General features: G+C 40.0%; 2 gene segments (V, D, J or C); both read left to right on the forward strand.

The window, feature by feature from the left end:
- The first annotated feature begins 850 nt into the window (after nt 1-850).
- Nucleotides 851-1440, forward strand: LOC122125449. The segment is given in 2 exon segments: nt 851-943; nt 1100-1440. Coding segments are annotated over 2 exon segments (390 nt in total).
- A 5292-nt stretch (nt 1441-6732) lies between these two features.
- Nucleotides 6733-15321, forward strand: LOC122125450. The segment is given in 2 exon segments: nt 6733-6784; nt 14963-15321. Coding segments are annotated over 2 exon segments (411 nt in total).
- Nucleotides 15322-16992: the final 1671 nt, after the last annotated feature.

The following is a 16992-nucleotide window of genomic DNA, read 5'->3' on the forward strand; positions in this document are numbered from 1 at the left end:
AGGCACAGAATGGAATGCATATATTAAAATTTGATTGGTGTGTGTGTGTGTGTGTGTGTTTAATGAGAACAAGTGTTTCTAGGGTGAGAACTGTGGTTCAGAAGGTATATGAGAAGAGAGACTTGCTTTTTCTGTGTATTTATATAGTGTAATATACAAAATGCATGTATGATACCACCCCTGCACACAACCACACAGTGACTCTCACTATGATCCAGAAATGAAGAGCTCCTATGTTCATCTCTCCTAAGGTCTGTCAAATGTGTGTTCCCAGGTTTAGATCATCATGGTACAGTTGCTGTAGCCATGGGAGGAAAAACAATAGATAAAAAAAAAATCGATTTCCTAACTAATGTTCCCAAAGCCTCTAGACTCTAGATTACATCAGAAAGTTTCTACACATTCCTAAAACTATTTTGACCTCTTAACTCAATATTTCAAAGTTTCCTACCATTAGTGATGAACTCTTTAATAACCTGTGGTGGCAGCTTTAAAGCCCACTCAAATGTCAGTGCGAGGATTAAAAGTACAAATATGACAATATTTTTCCCATTGCTATTTTACACCTCTTATGCTCTATGCCCACCAATAATGAAGATTCCCCTTCCACCCCTGACCCCCCCACACCCTACACCCTCACCCTGTTTCTCAGTGATGAAATGAACACTGTGAGGTTCACTCTGAGGCCACCAGGGGTCAGTAGTTCCATTTTCCTTCTTCCTCAAATGCATTGGGTTTCAACAGCATGACTTACTAGAGGAGGTGCATCTGATTGGCTGAGCTGTCTATTGAGCTGTCTATCCTTAGGTCTTAAGACCTAAGAAGGCAGTGAAAATAGCAACCTTGAGAAGATCTGGAATCATTACAATTTGTCTCAAGGACTGAGAGATCACGATGGAGAACGTGTTACAGTGCATATTCCTGGTCTTGCTTCAATTTGGCTGTAAGTGAGAGGTTTAGAGATAAGAACCCCAGGGAGGGTTCATCCAACAAGAGGAGGAGAGGGAGATATTTAGTCCCAACCCCTCCCAGATCTCTTGAAATACTTCAAAATGCTGAACTAAATACATTCTGTCCCTTCTGATGTTCTCCTGAACAGGGCTGCATGGGAAAGATGAGGTGGAGCAGAGTCCTGAGAGCCTGAGCCTCCAGGAGGGAGGCAGTGGCAGCCTCAACTGCAGCTACACCACCAGCAATTTTGGAGGACTCCTGTGGTACAGGCAAGATGCTGGGAGAGGCCCCACATTCCTCTTCATCCTGTATTCAGCTGGGGATGCAAAGCAGAAAGACAGACTAAGAGCTACATTATCAAAAAAGGGAAGTGTTTTGCATATCACCACTGCTAACCCTGAAGACTCAGCCACTTACCTATGTGCTGTGTATGCACAGTGCTCCCCAGGCATCTGCTGGCTGCACCAAAACCCTGCAGCAGGACTCTGAAACACAGACAGAGCTATCTCTGCTGCTTTCCTCCTAAAAGGGGTATTTATTTAGCACCCAAAAATGTTATAATTTATTCCATCCAAGTCCTAGGTTGCTCTCTGTCCATGGTCATAGTCAGTCTGCTCTTCACAATGGACACATACTTTCTTCTCAGAAGGTGACAACTGGTGTGTGGAGGGTCAGGGTTTGTAAGGCTCATTTGTAAGGAAATGTACAAGTGCACACACTTCCCTTACAATACTGGGCCTACATGATCCTAAGGAAGTCTTATGCTATTATATAATGTCTTATAGAGGCCAACATGGACACCATCTCTAAATCATGACCAAGTAATGCAAAGGATCATCTATAGCCCTACCTTTTACTTCCTCAAGTGCAGTTCTCCAGCCCCACTTGAATCAGGCCTCTCTCAGCATCCTTCCAAGGGAATCTCACTGAAACACCAGTGAATCATTGTCAATCCCATCTGTGACTGTCAGTAGTCTTTACTCCTTCCCTATGAAAAACAAGTTCTATTTTTATTTTTAAATGCGTATGTATTTACAACATCAATGAGCAATGTTGTTTGGATCCAAGGCCTACACACACTGCAGTGGGCTCTCCCTAATGATGGAACTGCTTTTAATAGTCAGGTGAGGGTTCTGAAAGTTACATCAATAGTTTTCTTTGATTCTGTCATTTTAGAAAGAGGTACAACACACATAATAAAATTCACAAAACTTAAGCACAGCTCAGTGATATTTTACACTTGTTTCTATCTACTTAATTCTTTACTATCTTCTCATTGAAATTTTCTATTATTCTCTAATGTTTCCATGACTCCTTCCAATTCAACAGCCCTTTACTACTGAAGTACATAACTTGGAATCACACAGAGTCATCCTGGACTTGTTACATGCTACAGGGGATTGAATCCAGGGCCTTAGGCTTTGGGGGAACGTGTATATTGCTCTATACCTGGGATGCAATCCTCTTACTTCTTTTTCTCTGTTCCTCTGCTGCTAGGAATGACAGGTCCACACCACTACATCCAGACATCATGCTTTCTCTGAAGCTGAAACAATAACCTTGCTACTATTTGAGTGAGATGAAGTCTCAAACTTTCATACCCTTGGTGACCTTGAACCACCATGTCTCAATGTTTGCCTATCAAGTAGTTGTATTGCATTTTTGAGCTGATGTGCCTGGATCTTTCTTGGTTTTTTAAAAATTGTTGTGTAGAGTTTCTCTGAATAAGTATTCAATCAGTTATTAATACATTCCCTCTTGAACTAGGCATTTGGGTATTAGATTATTTACTTCAGTGCCATCATGAGAGAAGCAACCATACACATTCATTATGTTTTGCTATAGATGTGAATTCTTTCTCTTAGGTAATTTCGTCAAAATTTTGGAGAAGTATTGGTGTGAGCTCTGCTTTGAAGGCCTTGTAGAATTCCGCTGTAAAACCATCTGGTCCTGGACTTTTCTTAGATGGGAGGTCTCTTAGCCTGATATGGGCCTGTTAAGATGGTTTAACTCATCTTGGTTTCGTTTTGGCATGTCAATTTTTGCTAGGAAAAGGTCCATTTCTTCCAAGTTCTCAAACTTATTAGCATAAAGTTTTGAGAAGTATTCCCTTATAATGTTCTGAACTTGGTTGTTTCTGTGGTGATGTTTCCATTCTCATCTCTGAGTTTATTTATTTGGGTGTGTTCTCTTCTTTTTCTGATAAGAGTTGCTAAGGATCTGTCAATTTTGTTAATTTTTTCGAAGAACCTACTCTTTGTTTTGTTGATTCTTTCTATAGTTTTTTTTGGATTCTAATTCATTTAATTCTGATTTAATTTTAATTATTTCTTCCCGTCTACTGGATTGGGGTTTATCTTGCTGCTCTTATTCAAGGAGGTTCAGATGTGTCATTAAAATGTTGGTTCAGATCTCTTTAATTTGTTGATGTAGGAAGTCAGAGCTATAAATTTGCCTCTGATTACTGCCTTTGATGTGTCCTAGAGGAGCTGCTAATTTGTGTATTCCTTTTTGTTGAATATCATGAACATTTGAATTTCCTTTCTAATCTCTTCAATGACCCACTCGTGATTCAGCAGTGTATTGTTCAGCCTTCATGTGTTACAGGACTTTCTTTGGTGGCTTTTGGTGTTGAGTTCTAATTTGATTCCTTTGTGGTCTGAGAGAATGCAAGGTATAAGTTCAATGTTTTTGAATTTGGACAAGTTTGCTTTGTGGCATAAAATGTGGTCTATTTTAGAAAACATTCCTTGTGCTGCTGAGAAAAACGTGTATTCTGCTGCTGCTGGGTGAAATATTTGGTAGATGTCTGTGAAATCTAGTTGATCTAAGCAGTTGTTTAGATCTGCGGTTTCTCTGTTGAGTTTTTGCCGAGTTGGTCTATCTAGTGGGGAAAGTGGTGTATTAAAATCCCCAACAATTAATGCCTTTGGATCTATGTGGGATTTGAGGGAAAGTAGTGTTTCTTGGATAAATTTTGGTGCTCCATTGTTTGGTGAATAGATATTTAGAATTGTAATATCCTCCTGAAGGAGAGATCCCTAAATTCATATGTAGCGACCTTCTTTATCTCTTCTCACAAATTTTAATTTGAAGTCTATTTTATCTGATTTTAGGATTGCAACTCCCGCCTGTTTTGGGGGGCCATTTGCTTGGTAGATTTTGTTCCAGCCTTTCACATTGAAAATGTGTTTGTTTTTATGGGCAAGATGTGACTCCTGAGTGTGCCATGGTTCTTATTATGTGAAATAATAAATCTTCATTGAAATGAGTTCATCCTTCTATTAATTCCATCTAAAAGCAGGCAAAATTATGCATGAGTCCTAAGGGAAATAAAAGGCTCCTAGAATTAATACGAGAAGAAAAATAAAGGCTAAAGTGCATCAGGTGCACAGGGCCCTGAAAAATTTCCCAGGTCTGCAGAAACTCTGCGATTTAGGTTTAATTGTCTAAATCTAGCTGCTATCAAGTTCTTAGAGGCAGTGTTTCCCTGGAAGAGGAAGAAAAATGACAGGGAAATAAAATTGAACAACTGTAATTGGCTCTCTGTGTCCTTCTTCCACTCTGATTTTTATTTATAGGTTTGTATTTAATTATTAGTTGTCCTAGATTTATGTATCTGGGCCTGGTCACTGTTATTTTGCTTTTTTGCTCAAGGGTGTTGCTTTACAGTTGAGCCACAGCTCTACTTCTGGCTTTTTGCTGGTTAGTTGTAGATTAGAGCCTCATGGAATTTCAGGCCCCGGTGGGATTTTTAAACACCATCCTAAGATTTCATTCTCCTAACTGGGATTACACATCAGGCACCAAAAAATACCTGGCTCACTCAATTTTACTCTATTTAATGGGCTCTTGAATTCTTTGTATTCACATTATTATTATGATTATTATTATTACTATTGTTGTTGTTATTATTTGCTGGTCATAGGCTTGAAATCAAGGTGTGGATGTTGTCCAGAATCTTCCAGCTGAATCTCAGCTCAAGTTCTGGACTTTTCTCTATATCTTTTTGCTTCTTTCTTAGTTAATTTGAGAAAATTGTCTCATGGAAAAGCCTGGCACTACTCAGGAGGCTGAAATCTGAGGATTATGGTTTGAAGCCAGTCCTGGCAATAAAGTACAAGACACCCTTTTCTTTTTCTTTTTCTTGTTTTGTTATTGTAATAAAAAAGATGAGGTGCAGTGGAGTTACAGTTTCATTAGCAGGTGATGAGAATGTTTTAGAGCAATGGCTTCCCAAAGTACACTGCCTTCTGACTAGGGGCAGTCCACTGACAGTTAGAATGCCTTCTGTCTTCCTTCTATGACTGTATCAGCCTCGTAACTTATTGTTTCTAAAGATGTGATCCTGACTCCTTAGCAACAGGAGAAGGGATCATTCCTGGATTTGGATGAAAACCAAGCCAATTCCCCACTTGGTGTGCTGCCTCGCTCTGGGGGAGGGAGGGCGGACAGGATGATAGTGCACCCTTCTGTGAAGAAGGAAAATGCCTTGAACAATTCTGTATCCTTTTTCTATTCATTTCTAACAGATGAGGGCTGCAGGAATTGTTTAAGGACTTATCCAGAGACAAGTAGGGACTCTTCCAGGATTTCCATTGTGTTTGGGAAGGAAAGGCCCCAGCTTCCTCTCCAGAGAGATGCATCCTGCAGTGCAGTTGCAGCAGCACTGGCTTGCTCCAATGCCAGTGATTTCCCAGATCAGCAATGTATCTGGCCTTGGGAAATGTCACCTTGTGCAGGTGAAATAGCTCTCAGGACATCTGTCCTGATGATTATGGAAGCCCATGCCTAAGCCAGTGCAAGTGATGGTCACACAATACTCCTCATGTGGCTGGGAGTGTGGAGGTGGCACTGGTGTAGATGAGAAGTGTTGGGTGGCCCACATGGTGGGTGCCTTCTGCTCTGCCCACCATATGACTAAAGGCAGTGCTATATTCTTTCTGAATTTAACCAGGGTCGGGGAACCTGCAGATTTTCTGGGGTGCCAAAGCTCCCAGGGGGACACATTTGAGATGGACTAGGTAAAAGGGACTGAAGGAAACCTCCAGAAAAACGGAAGCCCTTGGTTCTCTTAAAAAGTTTCTTTAATGGTTACTTTTCAATCAAAATGGGATATAAAAGGAAAAACAGTGATTCTAGATCTCAGTTTCCTGAATAGCTAGGATTCTAGGTGTGAGCCACCATATCTATTAAGTTTATTAGATTCTAGACACTGAGGACATATCAAAGAGAAAAAGAAAGGCTTTGTTTTTAAGATCTATGCCTTAGTGTGTGGGAGTGGGGGAGGGTAGAGAATGTATATACATACATATCTGTTTAAATATATGATGAAAAAATAGATTGAGGGATGTGCCAGGGAGGAGTGTTAGCAATTTGCAGTGAAGTATGAATTTAGAAAAGCCTCATATGGTAAAGTTACTTAGGAGAGATCAAGGCAAGACATCTAGGCCACAGAATCAGGTAGGGTCATGAACTCAAAGTGTGAGGGTGTCTGGCCTGTCTTAGAGGCAGTAGACCAGTGTGGCTGCATCACAGTCAGCGTGGGTAGTGGAGGAGATGCTTGCTGTAGGAGAGGCAGTGGGCAGCTTGTGCAGAACAATGAGTTACAAGTGTGGTGTCCACCCAACAGCAGTGATGTCATCGGGAAACTTAGAAATACACATTAGCAGGTCCAGCCCAGGCCTGTTGAGTCAGGGGCTAGGGCCCAGTGGTTCCTGCTTCAAACAAGCCCTCTAGATGTGTTTAAGAAGCACTAGCCAAGATGAGGCCACTTAGGTTATGGTGGAGACTTTGGCTTTTACTCTGAAAAAGAAGCTCTTAAAGGTTGGGAGTAAGAGTGACATGATTTGACTTAAGAAATATACAAAGTGTGTGCCAGTGTCTCATACCTGTATTCCTAGCTAGTCATGAGGTTGAGGTCTGACCATCCTGGTGCAAAGAGCCATCCTGGGCAAGAATACCTGTGAGACACTTATCTTGAAGTGGAGATGTGGCTCAAGGGGCAAAGTGCTGGTTTTGAGCAAACAAGTTCAACAAACTCAAAGCCCTGGTTCTTAAATTCAAGCCCAAATACCATCACAAAACAAACAGGCCAGGCACACTGGTGGCTCACACCTGTAATCCTAGTGACTTGGGAGGCTATGGTCTGAGAGTGGTGGTTCCTAGCAGGAAAGCCCATGAGATCTTACTTCCAAATAACCACTGGAAAAAGTTGAAGGGGAGCTATGATTCAAATAGTAAAGTACCAGTCTTGAGCAACCAGTGACAATGGGCAGGGCCTTGAATTCAAACCGTAATACTGCCACTGACACACATATACACAGGCACATAAGCACACAGACAGACACACAAACACCAACAAAAGGGGGGGTGGTCACGCATGGGAAGGAAGCACAAGAGTCCATTGGGAGCCTCTCAATTCTCAGTGGCCCTCCAGTTCTCAGGAGACACCCAGATTTTCTACCAGCATAATTATTTTTGTAAGATTTTTATTGTAAAAATATTGTACAGAGGGGTTAATTACATAAGCAAGGTAATGAGGACATATCCTATCAAGCATTGTTGCATCCTCCTTTGTTTTTCCCTACCATCCCTTCCCTCCCACCTCCACAACTACACCACCCCCCTCTGCCAAAGTTGTAAAGTTCATTTTCAACATAGTGTCTTGTACATATGATTGTTGTAATGGGTCCACCTGTATCCCTATTTCAGCATTTTGTTTTTTCTCTTCCCCTCCCTGAATTAGAGAATTGTATATACAAGATGCAGGGCACCAACATCAAATGCAGTGAAAACAGAGGTTATACAGTGGGGGAGGAACATACAAAGAAACAAAAAAAATCACATTATAAATATATTAGAAACAATAGCAAGAAAGAAAAAAAATATTTGTGTCCTTATCTTGGGGTTCATTCCACTCAACATCATCTTATCTGGTTATATGTACATAGCTTGTGACCTATTCTACTTGTCCTACACATATACTAGATTTTGCAAATAAGGGAAACTATGGGACCTATGTTTCTTTGGGCCTGGCTTACTTCACTTAATATAATTTTTTCCAAGTCTTTCCATTTCCTAACAAATGGAGCAATGTGATTCTTTCTGATGGAGGCATAGAATTCCATTGTGTATATATACCACATTTTCTTGATCCATTCATCTACTGAGGGGCATCTGGGTTGGTTCCGTAACTTAGCTATGGTAAATAATGCTGTAATAAACTTAGTTGTGCTAGTAGCCTTAGTGTTGTCTTGTTTGTGATCATTTGGGTAAATGCCCAAAAATGGGATTGCTGGGTCACAGGGGAGCTCTATGTGGAGTCTTTTGAGGAACCTCCATACTGCTTTCCAAAGTGGTTGAACAAGTTTACACTCCCACCAACAATGCAGTATGTTTCCCTTCTGTCCACATCCCCTCCAGCATCTGTTGTTATTAGAGTTCTTGATTTTTGCCATTCTAACTGGGGTGAGGTGGTATCTCAATGTTGTTTTGATTTGCATTTCTTTTATGGCTAGGGAGGTTGAGCATTTCTTCATGTGTCTATTGGCCATCCTTCTTTCCTCTTCAGAGAAGTTTCTCTTTAAGTCTTTAGCCCACTTTTTTATCAGGCAGTTGTTTCTTTGAGGATTTGTTATTAGGAGATTTAATTTCTGAGTTCCAAGTATATTTTTGATATGAGACCCTTATCGGTTGTATGACTAGTGAAGATCTTCTCCCAATCCATGGGCTTTCTTTTATTTATTTTTTTATTTTTTTATTTTTGGTCAGTCATGGGGCTTGAACTCTGGGCTTGGGCGCTGTCCCTGTGTGCTTCAGCTCAAGGGGAGTGCTCTACCACTTGAGCCACAGCGCCACTTCCAATCAGTGGGCTTTCTATTGATCTTGCTAGCTATATTCTTTGCCATGCAGAAGCTCTGAAGCTACATGCCATCCCATTTGTCCAACCTTTCTTAGATTTGTTGTGTTTCTGGGTCTTTATTAAGAAAATTTTGGCCTGTGCCAAGGAGCCATAGAATTTCTCCCATTCCTTCCTATAATGTTTTCAGGGTATCTGCTTAGACTCCAAAGTCTTTGATACATTTGGAGTTGATTCTAGTGCAGGGTAATATATAGGGATCTAGCTTTAGTTTTCTACAGGTGATTAACCATTTTTGCCAGGACCATTTACTGAAGAGGCTGTCTTCCATTCTAATTTTTAGCTACCTTCTTGAAGATTAGGTGGCTATAGGTCTGTGGGTTCATTTCTGGGACTTCAGTTCTATTCCATTGGTCCTCAGATTTGTTCTTGTGCCAGTACCAAGCTGTTTTGATTACTGTGGCTTTGTAGTAGAGTTTGAAATTTGGTATTGATATTCCTCCAGCATTGTTGTTTCTGTTAAGGATCATTTTTTGCTATTTGGGGTCTTTTACTGTTGCATATGAATTTTTGGATTTCCTCTTCTATTTCCTTGAAGAATGAGCTTGGAAAATTGATAGGTATCACATTGAATCTGCAGATAGAATGGCTATAATCAAGAACTCTAATAACAACAGATGCTGGTGGGGATGTGGAGATAAGGGAACCCTACTGCATTGTTGGTGGGAGTGTAAACTTCTTCAACCACTTTGGAAAGTTGTATGGAGGGTCCTCAAAAGACTCCACATAGAGCTCCCCTATGACCCAGAAATCCCACTTTTAGGCATTTACCTGAATGATCACAAACAAGACTATACTAAAGCTGCCAGCACTACTATGTTTATTGCAGCATTATTTACCATAGCTAAGATATGGAACCAACCCAGATGCCCCTCAGTAGATGAATGGAACAAAAAAATGTGGTATATATGCACAATGGAATTCTGTGCCTCCATCAGAAAGAATGGCATTGCTCCATTTGTTAGGAAATGGAAAGACTTGGAAAAAATTACATTAAGTGAAGTAATCCAGGCCCAAAGAAACATAGGTCCCATGGTTTCCCTTATTTTCAATAACTACTATATGTCTTAGACAAACAGAAATGGTCAGATAAGTTGATGTTAGGTGAAATGAACCCCAAGATAAGGACTCAAGTGGTTTTTCTTTCTTGCTGTTAATTCCAACAGATGATTTGTATGTACCTCCCCCATGGTATAATCCCTGTTTTCACTGTATTTGATGTTGTTATAATTTGTGGAGGAGAAGGAAATAAACAAATTGTTTAAACAGGGATACAGGTGGACTTATTGCTACAATGAGATGTACAAGACGTTATGTTGAAAAATGAATTTACAACTTTTGCACAGGTGGATGAAGGAGGGGTGTGGGTGGGGAGATGTGAATGGATGGTAAGGGGAAACAAAGGAGGAGGCAACAATGCTTAATAGGAAATGTACTCATGGGCTGGGAAGGTGGCTCAGTGGAAGAGCCCTTGCCTTGCATGCCTGAGACCCTGGGTTCGATTCCTCAGCACCATATAAGCAAAAAGAAAAAAGCCGGCAGTGGCGCTGTGGCTCAAGTGGTAGCGCACTAGCCTTGAGCTGAAGAGCTGAGGGACAGTGTCTAGGCCCAGAGTTCAGGGCCCACGACCGGACCAAAAAAAAAATTAAAAAAAAAAAAAAAGAAATGTACTCATTACCTTGCTCATGTAATTGTAACCCCTCTGTACGGTATTTTCACAATAAAAAATAATATACTATATCAACTAGTACATTGAGTAATTTAACTATATTATATCAAACACTTTTATGGAGAAAACTTTTGCTTTCTGTACTATAAATAAGCTGATATTACACTTGCATTCCTATATAGCAACTAGAAAACCAGACAAAATAGAAGAAAGAACTATTTTCAGACCCTGGACAAAAGAGAGAACAAGATTTTTATCCAGGAGAAAAAGCAAAACAAAGTCTACCATAAAACTGGGCTTTCTGCCTAAAGAAAAGTTCCAAACCCCAACACACAGAAGAGAACCTAAAGAGAACAGAACACTAGCAGGCAATATAAGTCAGGAATAAAATCTGGAGTCAGGGAAGGCTGAAGCAGCTACCAATTGAAAGTCAGAAAACTTGAGAGGATGAAGCTATATAAGTAAAATGTTCCAAGAACCTACAAATGTGCCCTTGTGTCTTCATCTGAATAATACCCTGTTCAAGCACTAGGTAATGCCACACAGCTGGGAGAGGAACTACATGAGTAGTTAGCAACACAATCCCCAGAGCTCAAGCTAGGCTGAAACATCTGTTTTCCAGACAACCAAAGTGAACAGACTTCATTGAACACCTAAGGACTAAGAGTGAATTCAGAAGAATCAAGACTCAGCAGTAAAGATAAACTAGCCCTTAAGAGTGAAGGCTACACTAGACTCACTCTAAATAAGCCTAACAGGAAGAAGGAGGGGTGATATTGTTCCAAAAGAAATGTGCTCCTCTGTATGGTATTTTCACAATAAAAAATGTATAAAATAATAAAAAAGAAAAAAGAAAGAAGGAAAGAAATGTACTCTATACCTGACTTATGTAACTGTAAGCCCTATCTTTATAGTAACAGTTAAAAAATTAAGTATGAATCTGAGCTCTCTCTCTCTCTCTCTCTCTCTCTCTCTCTCTCTCTCTCTCTCTGTCTCTGTCTCTGTCTCTTTCTCTCTCTCTCTCTCTCTCTCTCTCTCTCTCTCTCTCTCTCTCTATATATATATATATATATATATATATATATATATATATATCATACCTCTTCCTAGCTACTCAGGGAGCCAAGATCTAAAGATCACAATGGAAGGTCAGACAGGCCAGAAAAGTTTGTGAGGCTCTTACACCATTTATTTAACTATCAAAAACAGGAGGCATGGGTCAATTACCAGCTTTGGGAGAAAGGGGGCAAGGTAGACTGTTAAGCCCTGAGTTCTAGCCCCAGTGCCAGAACACAGACATTAGAAAAGAGAGATAGACAGAGACAAAGACAGAGACAGAGAGACAGAGAGAGAGCACAAGCAAGGAGGCTAGCTAGCTGGATGCCAGTAACCCTACTTACTCAGTAGGCTGAGATCTGAAGATCACAATTTGAAGACAGGCCAGGCAAGATAGTCTAGCCCAATCAGATTTATCATTCCAATTAACCACCAAAAAAAGTAGAAGTAATCTTCACCACAGAAGCAGAGCTGTGGCTCAAGTGGTAGAGTGTTAGACTTGACCAAAAAGTTTCAGGGACAGCACCAAGGCCCTGAGTTCAAACTGCAGGGCCAACACACACACACACACACACACACACACACACACACACACACACACACACACACACACACACACACACACACACACGAAGTAGAAAAAACATCCTTAAAGAAACATAACAAAAAGAGGAGGGCAAAAAAGATAAATTAGATGAGGTCAGTGACTTGGACACCATGCCTTGTCAGGCTTATGAAAAGTGATAAAGAATTGTTTTTCTGTGTGTGTGTCTGTGTGTGTATATCAGTGTGTGTCAGCACTGGGGTGAACTCAGGGCACATTCTCTGTCCCTGAGCTTTTGTGCTGAAGGCTACCTGTCTTCCACTGGAGCCATAGCTCCATTTCCACCGTATGTGTGTATATGTGTGTGTGTGTGTGTGTGTGTGTGTGTGTGTGTGTGTGTGTGTGTAATTTGAGGCAAATCTCACTGATATTCCTGCCCAATCTCCTTTCAAACCATGATCCCAAAATCTCAGCCTCCTGAGTAGCTAGGATAATAGGCAGTGTCCAGCTTAATGTGGAATTTAATGGGAAATGATGGTAGGTTTCTAAGTAGAAGAGTGATATGCTTTGATCTGTGGTTTTGAAGATACTCCCTGCCCTCATCAGAAAGATGTATGTCATTATTTATTCTTGAGCAGTGTAAATGTGTGAAGTCTGGACTTGTGGAGCTAGAAAGGTACAAGGTTTTAAATATGAGGAAAATGGAAGTTTTCAAAAGTAAAGAGAATCGGCTTACCTAAAAATCCAAATATGTGTCTGGGTAGAATTTGTTGGAACAGAAAGAGAGCAGAGGAGAGAAAGAAGAAAAAAGAACAACAAAGAAGGGTAACAGGAGAGGATAGAAGAGAATCCATGTTTTCCACCTCTTTGGTAGTTTCAGAAAAGCCATCTTCCTAAACCTTCCCCAGAAATTTTTGTTTTGTTTTTGTTTTTGTCAGTTGAGGGAATTGAACCCAGGATGGTTATTTAGAGATATGTCTCAGATTTGTCTGTCTGGGCTGGCTTCAAATCTGAATACTTAGATCTCAGGTAGTTAAAATTGTAGGTTTGAGCCATTCAAGCACTGGCCCCTTAACCTTCTCTTTCAACTAGTGGCTGCTACCCCATATCTGTGGCTTGAACTCATGGCCTGGGCATTGCTCTTGAGCTTTTGTGTTCAAGCTAGGACTCTGCTACTTGAGCCACAGCTCCACTTCTAGGTTATTTTTCGTGTGTGTGTGTGTGTGTGTGTGTGTGTGCTTCATTGAAGGTAAGTCTCACAAGTGAAAAGCTATTTAAATAGAACAGTAAGGACTGGGAAGGTGGCTCAGTGATAGAGCGCTTGCCTTGCATGAATGAGGCCCTGGGTTCAATTTCCCAGCACCACATAAGCAAAAAGAAAAAAGCCGGAAATGGCACTGTGGCTCAAGTGGTAGAGTGCTAGCCTTGAGCTGAAGAGCTGAGGGACAGCACCGAGGCCCAGAGTTCAGGCCCCACGACTGAACCCCCTCCAAAATAAATAAATAAATACAGTAAAACAAATGTAGTTAAACCATTGAGTCAGAATAATAGCTCATAAGACCATAGAATTTAAGCAAATAAATAGAGTACAATGATAACCAGCATCTAAATTAGGAAACTACTACCACTGGAGCACATCAGACCTAATTAGTGATTTAGGTGCCACCAAAGACCTCATCAGACTTCTAAATCTATATCAACAAGCATTTTTGTCCATGCTTGCATTGCTCTGGTCCCTTCTCATTATGCCATCTGAATCTCCTGGAGAATTTTGGGTGCTCAACTGATATATGCAGATAAACAGATATATGAAGATAATCACCAGGGTGCCTTTGTACCTTAGGTTTCAATATTGCCACATAAAAATAGGACATTGGAAAAGTGTGTCAAATATTGAAATAATGCCTTCCTATCTTTTATCTGTTTTGTCTCAGAGTTATGGATGCTCAAAAAATACATAAAATGAAATACCTTGCTGTGATGTCATATTTTTTCCTACTTTCCAAAAAAAGTACATTATCGTATTAACTATAACATATTATGTATAATATACATAATATTTTGTACTTCAATTAAATAAGCCTTGTTTTGTTCTTCTATATTTTAATACTATCCAATTATCAAATAGGAGACATTACTAAATATAAAATACCTGTTATTTCATATTATAACATTAATGGATCTTTCTCCCTGAGCACTGAGACTCATTTCTCTCAGTCTTATATGAATTAGCATCACTTTGCTAATTTCTAAGCAAAGCTCTGGTTAGTTTCAAGCAAGTTTTAATATAGAATTTCCAAGAATGATAATTTGTACTCATAAACTGACATATTGAATTGAAAACACTATGGAAAACTATTTATAGATTAAAAAAAAAATATTACATTAAGCCAAAATCTTAATCAGAAAGCTTAAGCAGCCATAACGTTAACCCCTAGATGGCACTGTTTCTATGATTTCTGGGCTAATGCGTATTGGGTCTAGACTGTGGCTGGCCACTTTGCAAATCCTTCTGTTTGACCTTACAGAAAGGAGAAGCAGAACCAGAATGGAGAAATACCTGAAGACCTCATTGGTAGTTTTCTGGCTTTGTTTTTGTGGTAAGTTAATGAGCAGTGGTTGCCAGGTTGGATGAATATTTCTTAAGATCTAGATTAAAGGCATAGTACACTGTGGTGGAAGTAAGCAACATTACTTACTAGGAAGTAGCAACATTATTTACTAGGGATTCACTGTGGGCTGTAAAGAAAGTATGTCAATTAGAAAATATTAAGATGATCAGACAACTTATCTCTTGAATCTCATGTTGCTTTCTGAATAGGAGTGAGTGGCAGAACCCAGGTGGAACAGAGTCCATGGCTCCAGAAAGTTCTGGAGGGAGAGAACTGCACTATTCAGTGCAATTATACTGTGAGCCCTTTTAACAACTTAAGGTGGTACAAACAGGACACAGAGAAAGGCCCTGTTTCCCTGATAAGAATGAATTATACAGAGAGTAAAAAGTCAAATGGAAGGTACTCAGCAACTTTGGATTCAGAGTCCAAGCACAGCTACCTGCACATCACAGCCTCCCAGCTCAGCGACACTGCTTCTTACATCTGTGTGGTGGGCACACCATGCTCCCCAGACACCTGCAACCAGTACCCAAACCTGCCCTTGGAGGCTGTCAAGGAGGCTTAGAGCTGGAGCAGGGGCATTGCATTTTATGCTGTTTATTGTTTTTATTACGGCTGAAAGTAATAGCAGCTTCTTTCATAGAGTTTGAGGGTGAACCTGGAAGTCTACCTAGTCTAAAATATCCTCAGTCAGCATGTAAAGTTAACCAGTGATTCTGACTGTTCCTGTAAGATTGTCATGCTTCATTATTGCTGCTGAAATAGACAGTTATTTAGGTAGGATGGGAGGGAAAAAAACTCAGTCTGAATTCCAACTACAAACAGAAAGTGGAAAGTTCAGGCAGCTGAATGCAATGTCTTGATGAATATTTCCTCTGACTATTTACTCGGGCTTTATCTCCTGGCTATTGAGATTCTCAGCAAGCACATTGTAGAAAGAGAGACATGTTCCACCAATTTAGTCCGTGTAAAGGTCTTGAACACTCTTCTGTCATATTCTGTAACTGTTCCAGAGGAGATCTTTATGCTCAGACAACTTGGCAGTGTGACACTGGTAGGTGCAGCTTTCTAAAGGCAGCACAAGGCTGTCCTGAGCTCTTCAGCTACCAGTCTAAAAAAATCACTTGTGAGATAGGCAGCCAACACACAATTGTAATACTGGTTTGCAAAAACTAGCTATAAGGTTCTTTTTAGGAATAATTACAACATTTAAATATGATTCAAAAATCAGGTGTTTAGGTGAAAGGTAGACACAGCCTAACAAAAAAATGAAACATGCATTAAAAATGATCATCTCTAAGTGGTGGGAATGTGATTTGTTAAGCTTATCATTTATTTCACAGATTCTATTTCAGTCCAAAGAAAGGTCACTTAAAAACAAAACCATTATCTTAAAAAAATTTGAAGGACTGCATCTAACTGCAAGTCATAGAAATAGAAATAAACTTAAATGTGGCTACATATTCTAGGATATCATTTAATTCATTTTGACTGTACGCACAGATTGTTGTAAGGTAAATCTCAGTTGCAAATCCAGTTGTGAGAAAACAGAGAAGCCTCCTCTTGACACATTATATTGAGACTCTATTAGAAAGCTGGCATCTACAGGTTTTGATTTTTACTTTCCTCAGCAGATTTGCATAATTACTAATTCATTCAAAAATATAAATTTACATATGTATAAAAGTAGGCATACTAATGGATCTCCTCTGTAATAGTCTTCATTATAATGACGTGAGCCAGCTGTCTGCAGGAGAGCCTTCATTCATGAGGATCCAGTAGAGAACACCTACCATTATCAACAGCATTTCTCAAGAGAGAAACACTTCTATCATTTCCTGCAACACCTTGAAAACAATTCTACCTTTGGCCTTAGTTTGTGGCTAGCAAATAGAAGGCAAAAAGCAAATATATCTGGGTGACGGTGGCTTATGCGCATAATACTTGTTACTAAGGAAGATGAGGTCTGAGGATTTCCGTTCAAACAGCTCAAGCAGGAAAGTCTGTCTTTATTTTCAATAAAGCACAAAAAAGCTGGAAGTGGAGCTGTGCCTGCAGAGATAGAGTACTAGCCTTGAGCAAAAAAAGGTCAGGTACAATGCCCAAGCCCTGAGTTCAAGCCCCAAGCCCAGCATGCGCACGGGCGCGCACACACACACACACACACACACACACACACAAGCACACACACACAAAATAAATAATAAATAAATAAATACATAAATAAATAAATAAG

Source organism: Dipodomys spectabilis, unplaced genomic scaffold (assembly GCF_019054845.1).
Source record: "Dipodomys spectabilis isolate Male_0828 unplaced genomic scaffold, ASM1905484v1 ptg000265l, whole genome shotgun sequence".
NCBI lineage: Eukaryota > Metazoa > Chordata > Mammalia > Rodentia > Heteromyidae > Dipodomys > Dipodomys spectabilis.